This window comes from Centrocercus urophasianus, unplaced genomic scaffold (genome assembly GCF_019232065.1).
Source record: "Centrocercus urophasianus isolate 14NV4802_14NV808 unplaced genomic scaffold, USGS_Curo_1.0 seq_22, whole genome shotgun sequence".
NCBI lineage: Eukaryota > Metazoa > Chordata > Aves > Galliformes > Phasianidae > Centrocercus > Centrocercus urophasianus.
Genome location: NW_024884778.1, coordinates 13,432,592 through 13,450,318, shown reverse-complemented (window position 1 = coordinate 13,450,318; position 17,727 = coordinate 13,432,592). Strand labels below are relative to the sequence as shown.

The window sequence follows — 17,727 nt, the reverse complement described above, 5'->3', positions numbered from 1 at the left end:
AACAGATTGGAAATCCCATAACTTTTTTGGTCAGAACTGAAACAATAAGTCACTAGAATAGCTCATTAATGAATTTGTTAGCTTTTCCTCATCATTAGACAGGTGAGGTTTCTTGATAAGAATACGTAAGTGTTCAGAACACCGTCTAGCGGCATTAACGTCTGCGAATCTAAAGGGTCTTCTAAGAACCAGTCTAAGCATTTCAAGATCACCTCATCCATCCATGCAGGCCGACAGGTGCAGGACAGAAGTGTAGGAAATGGCATTGTGATCTTCCTCAGATATTCTCCAGCACTCTCTGCCATCTGTACGACTTTCAATGTTAAAGCTTAACTGAAAGGTCGTGTATCCAGACCAGAAATCAGGCAAGTCTTTAGAGTGAGCAACCCCTACCCAGCAACTAAAATAGAGTACAAGCATTACTGTTTCATACACAAAAAGTAGACATGAATGAAAGGAGATTGCTAAGAGATTGCCTATGGACTTCTTTTCTAGCTAGATTACACACAGTGGGGAAGCAGCATAAAGGTTCTTGGTCATTCTTGAGCCTGGCTGCTTTTGATGGTGCTTCTGTGACTTACATTTCTAAGGTGACGATGGAAAAAGTACTTAACAGCCCTGCAAGTTTGCTATTCTCTCCATCACAGATGGACAGAGCTGTGACCCAGGAGACACTTCCATTGCACAGACCCAGGCCACACAACAGCTGAAGGCTGAACCCTTTCACTTCAGCCTCCTGCCTGATCCATGGACCCCGGGGAGACGCTCAATACAGGGCATTAAACTTTGCTGTAGCTCTGGTCATTTGGTTGTATTCCTGAAAAAACAATCTGTGGCTCTTTCATGTGTTCTCATGTTATTCTGTGCTCATCCAAGAAGGTAATGAAAAACGTTTGCATTCGTTTCTATCCGGATTGGAATGCTGAAGACTTTGAAGTACCTGTTGCTAGAAATTTACAATGAGACACTGATCTACACCAAGTTACTCATAATAAAGATCTGAGCTGAAAGGGTAAATCATAACCACATGGCCCACCTTTAATAAGTGTTTTTTTATACAGATGAACAATCATAAATGCACACTATAATCACACATACTACACATGCAAACCCCAAGAAAGCCAAAGACTTCATCCCATTGTCCAAACACAGTGCACAGTGTCATCGAGCCAAAGGAACACAGGAAGATTATGAGCATTATTATTTTTTAGTAATGATTATGTATTAACTAGATTAAAAAAAAAATCACTATAATTTGCCTATATCTCAGCCAGCCTTTTCAGACTGTGAATGGCACATATGAGATAGGAACATCATTCCTGCCAATTTTCACGTTTCTGCTCTTTACCACTGAGATGTTAACGGCACAGAAAGGAGGCTGAAGAAGAAATCACAACTAATGATCCTTAGCTCAAATATTTCACTTTCTTCCCCACTTCTGTGCCAGATGAAAACTTTCAGGAAAAATGTTCTCCCTGAGAGCAAATGTACTGTATATACAGGAGGAACATGAAATGGAATCCATAGGCAACTCATTAAAAACAAAAGGGCAAGTGTAGCTGCAACTGCTCTCAGAGATCAGATGAATAATGGAAAATACAAAATGCAGAAGCGCTTTTCATTTTCAAAATTCTGTGGTCCTTTTTCATGACAGAATATATTCCTGCTTAACTCTGTGCCTGACTCGATTACCTACTAATAGTGGATAAAAGAGCTGGATGTGCTCATGTTAGAGAACGACACAGCTGCGCGAGCATATGGAGCTGACAGTGAAAGCCTCTGTTCTCCGCTCAGGACTGTGGGCCCATTGCTAAGCTGCAGCAGGAGGTGATCCCTCCCAGTGATCTGCCCTGGAGGCGGTGAGCAGGGCAACTCCCCTTCCCCACAGCAGGCATCCTTCCTCTCTTCAGCCTCTGACACCAACTCCACCAGATGCCGGCAGAAGCTCAGCAAGAAGGGGGTTTCACTCTCTGAGACCACGAGGAAATTACCTCCTCGCGTGCTGGATGCACTCCCTGGCTGGAATTCCAGCTATGGAGAAAACAAAATAGCAGAACAAGTGGGAACTCTTGCAGTTTAACCAGATTGCATCCTCAGTGAGCACAGACACCACCACTCATCTCTCTGTGACTTTCTGTCAAGAGCTACTTGGCCATTATGTGGAGGATAAACCTAAACTGCATCTCCTGCTATTATGACAATACCATCAAAAAGACAGGTGCAGCAGCAACTGCATTATAAATCCTATGTATTAATTAGCGTATCTGGAAAAAATACTGAGTACATTTGCATATTCAGATTGCACTGGACTAGCAGTTTAGGAAGCCTTGTTTTAAAGTATAATACTCACTGATCTATGGCTGGTGTCGTTTCATGTCTGCAATATTTTTTATATATCTTGCAAGTAAGATGATACATAATTTACACAACATAGCAATTAACAGAGGAGAATCACAGAATACAAGAAATCTGCTGAAAACCTTATTATTTCCATATACTCTATGTAAAAGGTATTTGGATGCAATGAGCAGCAAGATCACATCTCAAAATAGATGGTGCACGATGCCCTAAAATAGCTCATACACAGCCTTATTGTTTTCAAATAAAAACCTGGAAAGGAATTATTATTTATATCACTCAGCAAGTCTAGGAGTTTCTAATACACAGACACACATGGCTGTGCTCCCTGCCGCGGGCTGAGCACAGAAAATGGCTACTGTGAGAAATCCAGCTCGCTCCAGAGTTTGCTCACTGCACCACCCCAAAGCGAGACCCCAGCGCCTCTATCACATATCACAGCCCTGCTTAATGAAACGCCCTGGGAAAGCACTAGCTATTTTATATACAGAACTTACGGCAAGCAGGGCAACCAGCCCTACCAACCAGAAGGTCAGTGCCATGCAGACGATGAGTTTTGTTCACTGGAAGTACGCTGTAACAAAAATGCAATACTACTCGTCGGGTTTTACATTTGCCGTGACAGAAGTGGAATGCCTGTGAGAGCTATGAAGTTTTGTTAATGAAGCTTAGAGCAGGAAGAAAGATGCCTTGCTTGTGAAAGTGAAAGCACAGCGCACTGCTCGGCATGGGCACGAATCACAGCCGTCCCGCCAACGCTGCGGCCCAACAACGTAACGCAAACTCACAAGGGCAGAGCGAAGCCAGCTTTGCACTGCTCCAGGCACCGAGTGTTTGCTCAGCCCTTGTGCAATCACACAGCTGTACAAACCGTACCCAGGCTGCAGCCTGTGCGGCCGTACACAGCACAGCTAACCAGGCTGTAAAAACACCATTAGCTTTCGCTGTGGATACGCTATCAGAGAACTGAAGGGAACACATCCTAGGCTAACCCTGCTTCCTGAATCTTACCCCTGTGAGCACAACAAGGAGCCACGTCGCTTTTCTGGAGCCTTCCTCCTGAGCTGCAGGGCCACCGCAGGCAGCCGGCCTGCAGGACGCAACCGGGCACCTGTAACTGCAGGCACCCAAATAACAGGAGGCTGCATCCACTGGAAAAAGCACGTTGATTGGAAAGGGGAAAATATGCTACGGTAATATTAACAGTTGGGTCTAGAGAGGCCTATAATGCATCTGGAACATATTTTCTCCTCGCCATTTTTTCTCCATTCGTAGCTACACCGCCGCAATCACTTTTTCAAGATATTTTTATCCATTCCCTTCATTACAGAGCTATTTAGCAATAAGGAAAGCGCGGCGGGTTGGTTAATCAAGCCCCAGTTTTCTCGCAGAACTGATCTTTTGTTGCCTGAGAAACGACATCGCTTTCACTTTCCTGGTAACAGCACAGCACCTGCGGAGGGTGCAGCCCTGCTTCTGCTGGCCTGAGCTCAGCACAGCCCAGCCAAAGGCCTGTGCTGCTGGGGAGCACTTGTTCATTTATATATACTCATTTTATCATGAGTTCAAAACTTCACATTCCATACTCACAACTTTTATATATATATAAAAAATCTTTTTCTTGGCTTTTTTCTAAGGGAAACAAATCTCACTACAGTGGCTGTATGGACAGTTCATCCAGAACAATCAGCATGGTCTATGGAGTCCATAAAAACACTTTGCAACAAACTTTCTCTTTTTTTTTTCCTGGAATGGATCATCCGTAAGGAACCACATTCCAGGATTGCTGTTCATCCAGCTTCCTCACAATGCCTGCTCTGGTCTCCAGCAGACTCTAAAGCTGAAAAACTCTTCAGGAAAACCTGAAATAACATTAAACTAATAATTTACTTCCTTGTCCTATCTGAACTCTCAATATGAAACGCAATCTTTTCTGCACAATTGACAATTAACCTCAGTAACTCCCTCCATTGTGACAGTACTTTGGGAGACTGAATGGTACTTCTAGGATCACCTAAAAGTTAGGATTATCCTATGTTTAAGTATATTTATGTTCAGATTCGACCACAGCTGGTGATGCAGCCATGTAAAAGAGAGGACCCAGACACTGCCAGGCAAAGTCAGACCTACTTTAAGAAAAAGACAACGCTGAATGTTCCAGTAGAAGAGCTGCATCTTCCCCATATGCAGTTTTCAGTTTTGCAATGTAATAACAAGTGTATTTCTTAATCCAGATGGAGTTCATTTCGTGCATCAAGATTCTACAGCTAAAAATCATCCTAACCCTATGTTGCTATAGGAATTGGAATAGCAACTTCTAGTTAGCTAAACATTTTATAATAGTACTAAGATATCGCTGCAGCTATAACAGTGGCAACAAGTTTGCAAGTTTAAATACAGGAAAATAAATATGAAAATGAAGTCATAAAATTATTAAGGTTGGAAAAGGCCTTCAAGACCATCCAGTCCAACTCTCCACCTACCACCAATATTTCCCCAACTAAACCACGCCTCTCAGCACAACATCTGAACGTTCCTTTAACTCCTCCACCACCTCCCTGGGCAGCCCTTTCCAGAGCCTGACCACTCTTTGGAGAAAAAAATTTTGCCTACCATCCAACCTAAATCTTCTCTGGGTCATTTTATTTAAATATTGTATGATCCTCCTACATCAAAAAGAGCAGATACAGATATTATAAAGCACTGGTAACAAAACAACCACTGCAGAGAGATAAATGGTTCACCTCCTTCCACCTACATGAAAGAATAACCCAGAACAGATTTCTAGTGGAACAAACTTGAGCAAAAGGACTCACCTTGCCTTGAGTTCTGCAAACTCCAGTCACAGGTGACCTGAGTAGTTGGAAGCCTGCTATTAAGTGTAACTACATCCACCTGTTAAGATTTTGCATCCACAGACTGTCAGCAAAACTAGCACAGCTGCTCCCAGCTGCAGCAATGATGCACAGGAAAAGAGGGCATCTCTAAAAGGGGCAGCTCCTAAACCCTATGCAGCTTCATAGATGCTAACCACCACCACCATCCAGAAGCAGACAAGGTGGTGCTGCTCACAAGGCATGCTCTGACAAATGATTCTGCCATGTCAATTCAGTGACCACAGCTACCAGAGGCCATTGTGTACATAAAGGCTGTAGGATTTCCATGCGACCTTGGTGGCTCCTTCCTTGGGTTCCCACTTTTCAGTCTCATGAAAGTTGAGGAATCCAGCATGGTAACTGCAACAGGGAAACCTGGGAGTGCTGTGCTACAGAACTGTTCTGCCACTTTAGGTGCAGCGGAGGAAAGGCAACAGCAGGACCAGCACAACTCCTGAGGAGCACGAGAGTCAGGATCTCAAATCATCCCAGCTCTACGAATCTCTGCGGCGAAGGCTCTGTCCTTACAAACAGTGGTGTCCAACAGCCCCGCTCCGCTGTCTGCAGAGGCATTTCTTTTCCTTTTGTCTCTAAGACCGTCCCTGTCCTCTCCAGGGCTGGAAGCACAGAGATGACTGAAAGTCGGTTTAATAAGAAGGCACAAAGCAGTGCTCTGCGAACACGCCGGTGGCTGCACAGTTCAGTACGCCTCATAAACAGCGGCTGGGGGCCCTGATGATGGGTAACATATGGAGCTGTAACAAAGGGCCTCTGAAAGCTTTGCAGAGAAAGGAACAGAGCCAATAATGACCTTTCTTCTTAGAGATCAGCAACACCCCGTGCACAAAACCAATACAGACGCCTTTGTCCAGCAGAAAAAACCTACCTGCCATGTACATCAATTCAACCCAATATGCTATTGCAGTGACTCTGCTGCATGCAGGCCTAGCTCCAGAGCAGCAACCAGAAAAAGGAGGGAAGCCTCTGATGTACCACTTTCTCCTGCAGCACAAAAGTTCAGATACAGCAGTGGGCAACCGTTCAGAAGCATGTGAGGATTAACTGGGGATCTATAAAGAAAGTTCTAATGCTGCTTCACATGAGAAATCCTGTCTGCAGATCACAGAAGTTCCCGTGACGAGTGAGACCTGAAGGCCCCGAGAGAATGGCTCGTCCCTCCCAGCTCTCCTTCAGGACACATCGCAGAGCGGTCGCTTCCAACCACAGTTGATGGCACATCAGCATTGGGCTGGGAAGTGCTCATCAGTCATGTGGTGATGGCTCAGCTCTCCTTCCAGCTTCTAAATGGCACTGAGCAAGTTTAACTTACTTTTAATATTTTAGTAATACGAGTTTACTGTCAGATTCGTTGAAGTGCCACAAAGACGTTACCCAGCATTAGGGGACCACACCTGACACGTGAACAGAACCTGGAAAAACATGTACTGAAATATCTGGAAGCTACGGTCAGGGAGGAAGCATGAAAACCCCTGACCTGCTTCTACAGAACCGAAAAAGGAATGGCATTTTTTTTTTGAAATGTGCTCTGTGTATGTCAAAAAGAGAAAGAAATTGTTTCTAAATGGGCAAGCCTCTTTAAGAGTGCAGAGCTTTGCATGCTCAGTCACTTTTGTTGCAGTGCAGCAACTATACAGGCATTAACACCAACAGTGCTTTGAGCACCTAGGAACGAGACAGGACAACTCTCCACGACCAAATCCCGGTGTATATTTTTCACAGCTGATGATTTATTGTCTCATACAACATCGAGCAAATCAAACAGGGACAGATACAGGTGGTTCCTTACTCCATCAGCCACCTCCTTTCTCCAACACGGTTATCTGAGGCTCCCTCGGAGTGCGGTCTCCTCAGTTTTGCTCACTATGAAACCCACCTCTGGGGCGCTACTTTGGGGCTGAGCAAAGGCCCTGTGCCCCCTCCGTCGGTCAGCTCCCCTGACACAGAGCCCGGCACCTCCCCTCGGACACGCGGGAGATGCAGTCGCGGCGCTGTCCTGCTCGGGTACAGCCAGCATCGCTTCCAGCACACATCGCACAGCCACGCTTGGCGCTCCTTCCCCGCGTCCTTAACCAACTTCCCCGTCTCTCGCAGAGGAGGAAGGAAAAAAAAAAAAAAAAAAAAAAGGAAAAAAACCCCAACAACCCCAAACGCTCCAACGCTCCCGAAGTTCAATTCCACACAGCATTAACTCAAGTACGCCCGCTCTGCCATTGTCTCCCGCACGGCAGCCGCCCGCGCTCGCTTTCCATGACAAAGCTTCAGGGCGAAATGAATCGAGGGCCGAAGTCCGCCTTTGTCCGCCCTAAACAAACTCTCCCGCGTCCCCCCTTCGTCTCCCCCGGCGGCGGCGGGGCAGGGGGCAGCGCCGGGAGCCGCGGGGAGCCCCTCCTTCCTTCCTTCCCTCCCCGTGAGGCGGGGGCCGTGCCGCGCGGGGCGGGCTCGCTGCTGCCGGGGCTTCCCCGCACGGCCGCCGCCGCCGCCGCCCCGCCTCAGGGCCGGCGCTCTCCCGCCCCGCCCGCCCCCGCGGCTCCCGACACGGACGGGCTTCCCCTCGCCCTGCGGAGCCGCCGCGGCCCCGCGCTTCCCCCTCCGCCCGTTCCGCGCCCCGCCCAGTCGCCCCGCCAAGGGTTAAGCCGCAGGGCCGGCCCGGCGATGGCAGCCCTGTCAGACGGGAAACACCCGGCTGCCCCAACAGGGCCGTGGAGCGCGGCGGCGGGGTTTGTGTGTGTGGGGGGAGGGGGGTGCGGGGACCGAGATCCCCGCGCGGGCGAGGCGAGGCGCGCCCGGCCCGGAGCCGCGGGCGTGGAACCCGCTGACAGCGCGGCGGAGCCCCGCCGCCTCCCCGGGACGCGGCTCCACGCCGCCCGAGCCCGAGCCCGCCGCCCTGGGTCCGTAACCGAGAGGACGAGGCGGGAGGTGCGGGACGCGGCCCGACCCGACCGCTCCCGGCCGGCGGAGCGGCCCCGTAGCCGGGCTCAGGCGGCCGGCGGCACGGTCCGCGCTCCGCTCCGCGCACCCCGCGGCGCCCGCCCAGAGGAAAGAAGCACAATGCCCCCCCCCGGCCCGATGACACCGGAGCCCCGGGGAGGAAGGGGGATGGGGGGGGGCTTTGTGCGGGGAATCGAAGGAAAATTTACAAAACAAAACAAAAAAATACAACGCGGAGAGAGAGAGAGAGAGACGGGGGCAGAGTGGCTCCTCCTCCTCCTCTCCAAAAAGGCCTGTTGGAAAACTGCACACGGCGGTGGCTCCAACGGCACCATCGCCGCGCTCTGCCCTGGAGAGAAAAGGAGGCGAAAGGCACCGAGCGAGAGGGGGGGGACCGCGGCGAAAGGGGGGAAAAGGCCCGATCTCTTTGTGTTACCTGCCGTGAAACCAGTCCTTGCAGGCATCGCATTCAATCATGAAGCGGGTTACGTCGTAGGGCAGCCTACAGATGCAATAGACGGGCACCGTCGCCATGTTAGCTCCCTTCAAAACAACACCGGACTCGCGGAGAGGCGAGCGGGGCTGGCGGCGGCTCCTGCCGCTCGGTAGCTTTGGCGGCTGCTCCTTCCGAAACGCGAGCGAATTTGCGATGTCGAGAGACGGAGCGGGGAGGGGGGGAAGGGGGGAGAAAAGAAGGGGAAAAAAAAAAATCAGATAATGCAATTACGGCTCCTCAAGGGCGAGCGAGCAATGTCAGAAAAATAAGAAAGGGCTTCGCAAAGTTTGGCTGCATGGTTCCTCCGGCTCCGCGAGCGCCGACCGGACCGGGGCTTTTTTGTTGTTGTTGTTGTTAAATGATTATTATTCAAAATGTTTGGCGAAATGCATTATATTGCATGCCCCCTGGTGACAGTACAGTACCGAGGCTTTTCATAAACACTCCGAAATGTAGCCCTTTCCTTGTAATGTCCTTACGTCAGCTTGCAACATTGCAATATTTCCTCTGCCGGGGCTGGGGCTGGGGCGGGCGGCGGAGGAGGGGGAGGCGAAGCGAGGCGAGGCGGCAGCGCGCGGCCGGGAGGAAGCCGCGGTGAGTCGGGCTGCGCGCCGCGGGGCTCCGCGCCCGGGGGGGCCGCGCGGTTTTGCGCCTCGCCACCGCGGGGACTCGGGAAAGAAAGTGGCCTGGGCGCGGCGGGGCGGGGCGGGGAGCGCCGCGGGACGGGGCACGGAGCGCAGGGAGCGCTGAGCGAGCCGCTGCTCCGCGTATGGGAGTGTGTTTGTGTGCGTCTGTGTGCCCCGGCAGCGCGCGAACTGCGCGACAGGCGCAGCAATCCGCGGCTGCGGGTACCGCGCTGTGCTGAGAGCGGGAGTGCGACCCGGAGGGGTGGAGGGCCTCGGGACACAACCTGAGTGCGTGTTGGTTACTATTAAAAAAAAAATAAAAGTCATTTGTTTGTTGGAGTTATATTGTAGGTTTGGAAGGCACCCACCACTTCCATCAGGGCCAGCCCCATCGCTGTCGCACGCTGGGCTCCTACCCCGGAGCTGCAGGTAAAAGCCCTGCACCTACCGAGCACCAGCCCAGAGCCATGGGCTGTGGGGTACGTGCCGAGAGTCGCCTGCACCACTACTCCTGTCGGCTGCAAAAGCCCAACTCCGCGGTGCTTCCTCCTCTTAGATGAGCGAGCGGTGGTGGCGAAGGCAAAAGAGGAACCCTTGAGTTTGAGCTGAGATTGAGAACGCAGAGCTTCTCTCCCTCCCTTTGCACAGAGTCCTAAGACCTCCCTCTGGGTGGTTTTGGAAGGCATGCTTCAGGGTGCTCTGCTGGGACACACGTCCTGAGCATCTTCAACAGCTGCTGACACTTGTCCCTTCCAAGTATGAGAACGCCATGTAAAGTAGTCACAAAGTGTCACAGCTGATGTGCAAGTGCTAGTTATGACTGATTTGGTGTCTTGAATCCATCTCATTTTCAGAGGGAGGATAATATCTATCTGTCTTAGAGCAAAAAGAGAAAAAACGGGCGTTTCTTGGTGTTTTTTCAGCAGTCTGCCAAATCCAAAATCACCCTGTAGTGGACAAAGGAAATTCAAATAACTTCAGGTTTTGCAGTGTCAAGAGACAGAGCAGAGATGGAGGGAGGGGGAAAAAATCAGATAAAGCAATGTCAGAAGAATAAGAGAGGGCTTCCCAAAGTTTGGCTGCATGGTTCACTGGGCTCTAAGAGAGAAAAAGCCACTGTTGATACAGGCAGAACCTATCTAGGCTGACTGAAGAGAGACAGTCAAAACTGCTCGCCTTGCCCCTTGGATTCCTGTGCCACAGAAGTGACTTTCAGGCAGTGCTCATGCAGAGCTACGTGTGAACTAGTGCAGGGAATGGCATTCCTGGGCCCACCACGAGTGTTTACCATTGAAACTGAATTTCTGGCATAGCTCAAGGTGTGGTAACACAGGACTGAGATTATAGGCCTACATCATGACTCAGTTGTTTTGAACGACATCTTGAGATACACAAAGTGTCTGTTTTCCTCAGTGCTGAGCGGCAAAAGTATATACCTGCGAAAAAAACAGACCCCATTTCAGCCTGAATTGAACTATTGAGATTTTAATTGCTCAGTGTTTCAACCTGAAAAGCAGAAGTCGAGGGCGTAACTTGGGTTCACATCGCACCAGGGGAGGTTCAGGTTGGATATTAGGAAAAACGCTGAAAGAGTGGCTGGGTGCTGGAACAGGCTGTGTCACCTGGGTGCTGGAACAGGCTGTGTCACCTGGGTGCTGGAACGGGCTGTGTCACCCAGAGGTGCTCGAGAAACATGGAGATGTGGCACTGAGGGACGTGGTTAGTGAGCTAGTGAGCTGCTGGTAGGTGGGTGGTTGGACTGGATGATTGTAGATATCTTTTCCAACCGTAATGATCCTATGAGTCTGTGATAATGCAGGATGAGGAGACGAGGCCCAGACAACTGCTGCATGGGCTGTGAGCACCTTTCTTGTCCTCTCCTCACTGCCACACCTGTTAGAACCTCTCAGCTTTGCAGGAGAGGTTTAAACACATTCACTGATTTTCATAGAGTCAGATGCTCTTGCAGTGGCGGTCTGGGCTGCCATTTCTTGAGCTTTCCAGATGTTCTTATCATTTTGAAGCGTTTGTCCTATCTATTTCCTCTACAGCAAGTGCTACATAAGCTTATTTTACTTATGGTGCTCTGTAGCTATAGACACATTGTCCCCAGTTATTTCCATGCTAGTGCAGAGAAGTAAATCAAATTTTTTGGTTTTTGTTTTTTTTTTTTCCCTTCGACCATATCTGCTCTTTAAATAAATGTTCACAAAGAAGCTGTCCATGAAAGCAACCTTGAAACAACAGGGATCACTGGGCTTCAGCAAGAGAGGAGCTTGTGGTGACTGCATACCTCTCTTCCAGAGTTCCCCATCTGACACCACATCTTAAAACATTGATTGCTTAGATCTCACAGAACGCTGTACTGTGCTATCTTGGCTTCTGAACCAAAGTAAGGAAGGAAGAATTGAAATTGTAAAAGAGGGCTGGGTTAAAAGGCTCTTTCATATAGCAAATTAGCTTAAAGATTTAGTTAAAGAATGGACTTCGTAACAGTTAACACAGATTGCATTTATCACTCCATACCTGTGCTTTCCCACTTAAACACTCTTCTTTTGCTTCATTTCAGCACACAATCTCATGTTACACAGAACCTTGACACGAGGGAGCAACTTTATTGGACATCAGCATCATTCTGACGACAACACTGTCTTCAGCACGGGTCACCAGAGTCTGGCAGGGTACACGAAACCCAAACGCCCATCCTACCAGAGGCCAATAAAAACTTACCAGTTTCTCTTATAAGATTTCAAAGTCTCAGATGCATTTCTTGGAGGATAAAACTCCAATCGTTTGGGAAGTCCCTCACAGTCCATCCTCTCCTGCCCTGCTTCCCAGTACTGCTGTGCCGCAGCGGGAAGCGAGCAGGGATTCCTCCTTGGTGCCCAGCATGAACCCCAGCCACGGCCAGCGGAGCCCGGGAAGGGCAGCAGGAGCGGGGTGTAAAGCAGCAGGATGGCTGCCACGTTTTGCTAAGCGACAGGAGCGAGCGGTTTGGTGAGAGCAGTGTTTGCATTGAACGTGGTCCTGACGTTCGGAGCCCAGGAGGCATCGTGCCAGCTACGCCTTCTCGCTCCTCACACACCTCACAGCAAACTGAACCTCCAGGAGGATACTTACATACAGAGTAAGTGAACGCAGAGCCCAGGAGCACACCATGCCAGCCCATGGAGCCTCACGGAGAGGCCTCGTAGCTCAGCTCCGCTTTGTCTCGTGCTGTGGGAGCAGGCCTGTTACCGGCCCCGAGCCGGGCTGCGGCCGTCATTTGCTGCATCTGGGTTACGCACAACGGAACGCCCCAGCATTTGGGAAGCGTTTCAGTAGAGGCCCGGTTGTGCTCGGCAGCCCTCTGCAGGCAGGCGGGGCGGCGGGAGCTCCGGCACTGCTTGGCACTCGAAAGCACACAGCTCGGTGCTCCCGCACAGCCATCCCTCCTTCCTGCACCCACAGCCGCTGCCTGCTTCCCAGTGCCTGCCTACAGCGGGCTTCTCTTCTCCCTGGAAGCAGCCAGCACGGTTGGGCACTACGCAGAAGCCTTCTGAAAGTGATGCTGGTCACAGTTGCTCAGGTGTCACGGCAAGCGTGCAGCCTCATGCAGAACGTCCATCGATGCATTTAAACCGTTTGTGAACAAGATTTCACGACACGGCAGTCGGGCTCCTATTCTGTTATCACTCAAAGCACGCTGCCGTGTGAGAGCTGCCTTCGGCCTCCATCCACTGCAGTACCATGGCCCAAGGAAGGGCTGTGTTGAAGACTTGAAGCTCCTTCTGCAGTTCAGTTCATACAAGGAGCATGACACAACTTATCCTGAACGGTAACGCAGAGCATTCTGAGCTAATACAGCTCCTGAAGGCAGCAAGGAGCTCGTTTGTTACCACTAAACCAGAAGTTTGCAAAGAGAAAGAAAGTTTTAGAATGTTTGTCAGTTTTTTTTGTTTCAATTTGCTGAGAACTTGTGGTAAAGCAGAAGGTAGCACCTAAACAAATTGATCTGGATGAGGGAGTTTGATCTGGATGAGAGGATTGAGTGCATCCTCAGTAAGTTGGCAGATGACACCAAGTTGGCGGAACTGCCGATCTGCCTGAGGGCAGGAAAGCCCCACAGAGCGACCTGGACAGACTGGATTGCTGGGTTGGGGCCAATGGGATGAAGTCCAGTAAGAACAAGTGTGGGTCCTGCACTTTGGCCACAACCCCAGGCAACGCTACAGGCTTGGGGCAGAATGGCTGGAAGACTGACCTGGCAGTGGGCTCTCAGTGCATCGGGGCCAGTTCCCTCCCTCCTTGACAGGCAATGGGAGCTGAGAGGAAAGGCCTCAGCTGCTCCAGAGAGCTGTGCCATAGGCTGGGTCAGGTGGAGCAGTACGGTGCAGCTTCAGCACAGTGCTCTGTCGCAGGACCCTGACACCAATACAGCCCTGCCTTCAGAATGGACAGGAAAATACTGTCTGCATGGAAGCCGGCAGATCTGACAATCACTGTCTTTATTCGTATTGGATTCCACTCTGGAAATAGCAAGGCTCTCTTCTTATAGACAGGATGGTGTGCGTAAGGAATAACAAACTATCTACTCTTTGGACCTGTCCCAGGAGCTGCATGCACAGGGTGCGTGGCACGGAGCTGTATTCATCCTTCACACTGTGCCCCAAGACTTGGTGCCTTTCTCTGCAGGCAGACAGCTTTGGTGTGGCCGCATTCTGCACCAAAGCAAGGAATCACCTCAGTAGGGCAGCTGAATTCCTGTCAGTGAGGAGCTATGGGGCACCATCACCTTCCACGTGTCAGCAGCTCAGATGTGGTGGGGATGGGGCCTGGAGCAGCAGCATCAGAGCCTCCAGTTACAAAAGTGACCCTTGAAGAGCTCCCAGGGGTGAACAGAGTGTGGCACGTCAGTTTGCATGGCAGTTCCTGCAGGCAGGGTGAGCTGGGGAACAAAGCATCCCTCCCCACTTGGGAAACCGGCTTACCTACCAACTGCCTCCTGGAGAACACATCTAGCTATGCTCTCTCCAAAAAGAATGTGGAGACCCAGATCGAGTGCCTGCCAGAAACGTGGCTGCTCAGATTTCTGGCTGCAAGGAGTGCCTGAGCTTGCTGCTGTCACTGGAGGGTGGCTGAGATACCTCCTGCAGAGCTCAAGGAGGAGGTGGAGAGATTTAGGAGCATCAAAGAGTGTGAGCAGAAGACAGACTGGTGGAGTGACTCCCAGCCATACCACCAAAGAAGGCACTGGGGTGATACACCCCAAGTAGGTCACCACTGGGAAAAGGGAGGGAACCTAAGAGATGGGGACAGATGGAAACAGGTCTTTGCTTGGTGTCATAGGCAAACCCTCTTCTTACCTGCCTCGCCTCTCCAGGTGCCCTTATACAATAAGCTTAAGGCTCTGGAACTCCAAGGACAGGTAATGTCTCTCGACGATATCTGAAAAGTCGTGGCAGTCAGGTGACGTCCCAGCGACTGGAAAAAAGCATCACCACATCCTTTTTTTAAGGTAGGGTAGAAAGGAAGACCCAGGGAACTGCTGACCTGTCAGCCTCACCTCTGTGCCGGGGAAGATCATGGAGCAGATCTTCCTGGAAGCTATGCTTAGGCACAGTGTAGAGGAGGTGATAGGGATAACCAGCATGGCTTCACCAAGGGCAGTTTCTGCCAGAGCAACATCATTGCTTCTCATTATGGCACCAAATCAGTGGGCAAGGGAAGAGCCACTGATGTCACCTATCTGGACTTCAATAAGGACTTTGACATGGTCCCCCATAACATCCTTCTCTCCAAATTGGAAAGATGGATTTGACAGGTGGACTGTTCAATGGATGACAAAGCGGTTAAGAGATCGTATCCAGAGAGTGGTGGTGAAAGGCTCAATGCCCAGAGGGTGATCGGTGACAAGAGATGTCCCTTGGGGTCAGTAGTGGGATCGGTGCTCTAACATCCACATCAGTGACATCAGCAGCGGCATCGAGTGCAGCCTCAGCAGTTTGCAGATGACACCAAGCTGTGGGTGTGGCTGAGGGATGGGATGCACATAGACAGGTTCCAGCAGTAAGCCCAGAGCTTCTCGAGGTTCAGCAAAGCCAAATGCAAGGCCTGGCACCTGGCTTGTGGCAACCCCCACTATCAGTACAAGCTGGGGGTATAAGGATGAAGCTCAGCCCAGCCAAAAAGGACATGGGGGTACTGGGGAGTGGTCAGCTGAACATCAGCCAGCAATGTGCTCTCACAGCCCAGAAAGCCATCTGTATCCTAGGCTGTGTGAAATGCAGCGTGGCCAGCAAGGCGAGGGAGGTGATCCTGCCCCTCTGCTATGTGCTGTGAGACCTCACCTCGAGTACTGTGTCCAGATGTGGAGTCCTCAATACAGGAGTGACATGGATCTGTTGGGAGTGTGTCCAGAGAAGGGCCAGAAAAAATGACCCTAAGGATGGAACACCTTCCTGCAAGGACAGACTGAGAGCAGGGGCTGTTCAGCTTGGAGAGAAGGTGACACGGAGACCTGAGAGCAGCCTGACAGTATCTAAGGGGGCTGTCAGAAAGAACTCTTTAGTGGGGTCTGTGTGATAGGACAAGTGGTTTCAAACTAAGAGGGCAGATTTAGATTGGATATAAGGAAGAAGTTTTTTACAGTTAAGGGCAGTGAGGCACTGGCACAGCTGCCCCGAGTTGGTGGATGCCCTGTCAGCGCACCCAAGTCAGGCTGCATGGGCACGAAGCACCTGATGGAGCCGACGGTGTCCCCGTTCATTGCAGGGGAGCTGGACTAGATGGCCTGTACAGGTCCCTTCCATCTCAAACAATTCTATGACATTTCTCAGGGTCATTAACAGGAAATCTTAGGGCAGAACCAGTGCTTTGTGAGAACCCTTTGCTAGCACACAGACACACTGCACCTCAGTGCTGCACCATCCCTGCACAACTGGCAGCAGAAATGAATGCAGAGAAGAGAGAACCACCAGCTATACACAGATCAGCTGCCTCAATCGCAAGCAATAAAAATTGGGCTGGCTCTTCATTTGATACCCACGTTCTCAGTCAGGGCACCAGGGAGCGCTGGTACCCAGTCTCCAAGCACCTCCCAGCTACCAAGAGCTTGTTCTCCCTGCCCAGCGTCCAGCAGCCCTGCTGCCAGGAGCCAGGCACTTCAACAGGCCACCAAGCAAGGAAGTGATCCAGGCATTGTGCACAAGTAGCACAAGCCAAACTTTCATCATCATCTGTGGAAGAAATCAATGGTTTTTGTTACACGTGGGGCAATGATCTGGATCACTTTGGCGTACCTCCACATCCTAACTTTAGCCATGCTCGTGTGGATAGCTTGTCACCCTCTGGTGCACATGCAGAGTTTGGTGGCTTGGTTACAGGACAGAAATGAGTGAAATGACCGTATTTCCAGCACATGGCACAGAGCTGACATCTCCCATGTACTTAACAGCAGCCAAGATTTATTTTTATTGACGTCACTGCACGGCCGTGCCTGGTTTGTCTCTGCTACTGCAAAAGGAGGTAAATGATGCTTTGGAACCTCACTGGAACATGAGCTTGGCTACACCTCCAAAACAGACAAGTGAAGAATAACACGACATGGATTCCACTATGTGAAATACTACGTAGGTAGAAAGGGACATGATCCCAAGAATTTAGGCAACATGAGCCCCAGCATGGCGGCCGCTACACCAGGAGAACTGCTCCCCTCCAGCTCACTTCGCTTCTGAAGGGAGAGATGAAGAACGATTGCTGTAATTTGCACAGAACACAGCTGCACTGCTATAAACTGCATCCACACGAAGCGCAGAGCTGCTAATACTGCTCATGTAGACACAACATGAGATCAAAAACGCTCAGGGCAAGGCTGTTTTTAACAATGTGTGTCAGGCACTAGAGTAAACAGATGAACATTTAGATAGAGACAGCAGACAATAAGGGCGGGCCCAGACAGAAATGCTATTTTGCTATCAACCAAGTATAAATGAGTAACTATTCGTGTTATGTCAGTGCGATCCATTATGCAGAGAACGCTCCTGCATAACTGCATCATGTGCTCTCAGCTACAAGGAGCAGAGCTGATCATCTTACATCTCACACACAACACCGAGGCACCTCTGCAAACATCCGGGGCACGCTCTTTTTCTGCTTAAACTCACTGCCCGCGGCATTTCCAAGGAACGCTTCCATCTTATCAGCTACGCTGCACTTCAGAGCGGGCGTCTGAACAGCAGTGACACGAGGACGGAGTGCTGCTCCGACCAGCTGTGTGGCTTCCCAGCACAGGCAGCACGTGGAGGCCTGCTGCTGCTCTCCACCTGCGGCTCTCAGGACAGCGCGGACGCAGGCTGCTAACTCAGGCGCTTCATTCGGGCGTAGGAAAACCTTTATTTACAGCACGTGCTTAAAAAATATTTGACAAAAAAGGCATACAGTA

The 17,727-nt window shown here is 50.6% G+C and overlaps 1 protein-coding gene and 2 long non-coding RNA genes across 5 annotated transcripts in view; 1 reads left to right on the top strand and 2 right to left on the bottom strand.

The window, feature by feature from the left end:
* PHF2 (PHD finger protein 2) overlaps positions 1-9,177 on the bottom strand; it is an 80,810-nt gene extending 71,633 nt beyond the window's left edge. The window contains exons 1-2 of one of the 2 annotated variants that reach the window (XM_042823471.1): positions 9,159-9,177; positions 8,620-8,807 (exon numbers count right to left, since the gene is read on the bottom strand). In XM_042823471.1, coding sequence (XP_042679405.1) covers positions 8,620-8,807; positions 9,159-9,173 — 203 coding nt within the window. In that variant the 5' untranslated portion in view covers positions 9,174-9,177. The remainder of the gene's footprint in view (positions 1-8,619; positions 8,808-9,158) is intronic. The other variant, XM_042823472.1, reaches the window with a different exon arrangement.
* On the bottom strand, positions 1,014-3,055 carry LOC122162798. Its single transcript, XR_006169704.1, has 2 exons — positions 2,856-3,055; positions 1,014-2,031 (listed from the first exon to the last, which is right to left on the bottom strand). It is a non-coding gene; the product is annotated as an uncharacterized LOC122162798 (long non-coding RNA).
* Positions 9,178-9,221: 44 nt separating the features above from the next.
* On the top strand, positions 9,222-12,099 carry LOC122162797. Of its 2 annotated transcripts, none has more exons than XR_006169701.1 (3): positions 9,222-9,273; positions 9,646-9,734; positions 11,875-12,098. It is a non-coding gene; the product is annotated as an uncharacterized LOC122162797 (long non-coding RNA). The 2 variants fall into 2 exon arrangements; XR_006169703.1 differs by having other exon boundaries at positions 9,223-9,273; positions 9,657-9,734; positions 11,875-12,099.
* Positions 12,100-17,727: the final 5,628 nt, after the last annotated feature.